Raw genomic sequence first — 2,500 nt, forward strand, 5'->3', positions numbered from 1 at the left:
GACTTATCAATCAATAAACCTAAGAATTAAAGTGGACTTTATCTCATGAGCATATGAAGCTCAACCTGTAAGCAAATTGAGAGCAAGCACCAGAGTCTTCATGTACACTTATAAACCTAAGTCTTTTTCTTAAGAAATATTCACCTTGACTTTGTACTTCTGGAGATTTCTCATGGGGAGTTACCAACACTGACCCATAATCACCCTTAATCACGACTTTGTGATGGGGCACTAACCTTCTCACGTCACCCTCATCTTTATCCTTTTCGCTATTATACCTTTCTATACCTATAGCCTTTGAAGTCTAGCCCATTTAATTTGCTTTCTAACTATTAAGCATTATCATCACACAAAGAGTACTAATACTGTTTGCTATCACACAGGCAGGACCCGCCCGATATCAACATATCATTCCTTATATTTCACTTCATTTGCATTTAATCAAATTTAGAACAAGATTTTGTTTCGTATCAACCATCATGGCCATATACGCCTTCCTTCGATTTGCTAACACATTGCCGCTTGTGTTCACACAGATTTAGACTAAAAAACTTGTATATCAATAATGTGCTATAAGAAATTGCAGTGCGTTTGGTGGCTATGACAGGAGCGGCATTATAATGGGTTTCTTGTACTGAATTTCCGTAAGTACTAAATCACTGCCTCGGTGCTTAGAAAGTAATAAAAAAAAAATGCTTGATGACAATTTTCTTCACTGAAGATACAAATAATTATATTCACACCATGGCATGCATACAAATAGTTTTAGACCTGGGCAAGAACAATACATAATCCACTCAACGCGATCAAGCTGTAGGCTACTTGTTGATGAACTTTGCGGATCTTTAAATGGGAAAATCAATAAAGTGTCCTTGCTCGAGCTTACCCAGTGATGCAAAAAAGTTTCTTGGATATATGAAGTTATATATGAACCCTAGTGTAGAGGTTATTGTTATTACTTACTCGAGTTTTGTCCAGAGTAGAGTTTGAATATCATGTCTGTCTCGCCACCTACCAAAGATCAGTGGTTTATAGTTATTGTTATAGTCAGATATTACAACACACGTTTCTTTTTATCGAGCATCTCCACTCCCTCCTGTCAAGCTCTGTGTGGATTAGGGCAACAGAAGTGTAAACGCACTCAACAATGAATAGTAATTGAGCGAACTTTGTCCTGTTATGTGGATAATGTTTTGGGGAAAAAACGTATTGTATTTAAAGTATGTCTGCTGATGGGTGACGGTCTTTTAAGGCAATCCAGTATAATACTTGCATGCTTTTCTTCTTCAGTATCAAGATGAGTTAAATAGACGTTTTTCTCTTGGTATGTCATGGGATGTCTATCGTTTTCACTCTCAATCTGATGACGTCTTACAACAAAATCTTTATAGCCAAGATTCCATCTTTTATGCTTGAATGAAATTAAAAGAAGGATGTATATACGATTTTTTTTATTAGAGTATAATTTGAAATCTAAAACATTCAAAAATTGTATATACGACGCGAGATCATTACATAATGCTATCATGGAAGGATATAATTGCCTGTTTTATAAGAATTAAAAATACCAAGCATTACAGTAACAGTTGTCGCCCATAACATGTAAATGGGAAGAGCTAATCTATATATCAGTAATCACCAGACACAGGATATATATATATCAGCCTGGTTTTCCGACAAAATGCACCTAAGAAGGTGCGCGACCCGACAAGATGCACCGTAGATATTGAAGATGGTACACGACCGGACAAAATGCACCGTAGATATTTAAGAAGGGACGCCACAGACTTTCTTCTTCTCCTCCATCGCCTCTGCATACCACTGAATCTCGCTGACAACTTTGGCAAGGTTCTTCTGGATTCTGTCGTCTGTGCAAACGCCTTCCGAATCGAACTTACCCACAACCTGCGGAATGTATGAGGATTCGGGTTTAGCCAAACCTTATTTACTTTTCTGAACTTCGTTGCCAAAGGATTAAATAGTAGTTTTACCCGATCTCATTATTTTAAACATGAGGGCATAGATTAATCCTAATGTCAGCACAACTACTAATACTACTAATAACAGCAATGATATTAATTCATATGGCATTTAAAAAAATAACTTTTAATCTAATAGTAAACAAAATTCTCAAAACAAGGTGTATGTATCCAGCGATTTAAATGGTTCAGAAATGTTTTAACCTTCGCGTTTGTTCAGCCATAGTATTTATATATTTTTCTAGTGTGTGTGTGTGTGTGTGTGTGTGTGTGTTGTGGTGTGTGTGTACATGTGCGTGTACATGTGCGTGTACATGTACGTGTACATGTACGTGTACATGTGCATGTACATGTGCGTGTACATGTGCGTGTACATGTGCGTGTACATGTACGTGTACATGTACGTGTATGTGTGCATGTACGTGTGCATGTACATGTGCGCGCGCGTGTACGTGCCTGTGTGTGCGCGCGCGTGTACGTGCGTGTGTGCGCGCGCTTGTGTACGTGCAAGCGTGTGTGAC

The 2,500-nt window shown here is 38.0% G+C and overlaps 1 protein-coding gene across 1 annotated transcript in view; it reads right to left on the reverse strand.

Annotated features, from left to right (window-relative positions):
• Window positions 1-1,434: 1,434 nt before the first annotated feature.
• Window positions 1,435-2,500, reverse strand: part of LOC119575246 (NADPH azoreductase-like) — a 9,378-nt gene continuing 8,312 nt past the window's right edge. Inside the window, exon 4 of the mRNA XM_037922754.1 lies at window positions 1,435-1,905. Within this exon, the coding sequence (XP_037778682.1) occupies window positions 1,768-1,905 (138 nt within the window). The 3' untranslated portion in view covers window positions 1,435-1,767. The remainder of the gene's footprint in view (window positions 1,906-2,500) is intronic.

This window comes from Penaeus monodon, chromosome 1 (assembly GCF_015228065.2).
Source record: "Penaeus monodon isolate SGIC_2016 chromosome 1, NSTDA_Pmon_1, whole genome shotgun sequence".
NCBI lineage: Eukaryota > Metazoa > Arthropoda > Malacostraca > Decapoda > Penaeidae > Penaeus > Penaeus monodon.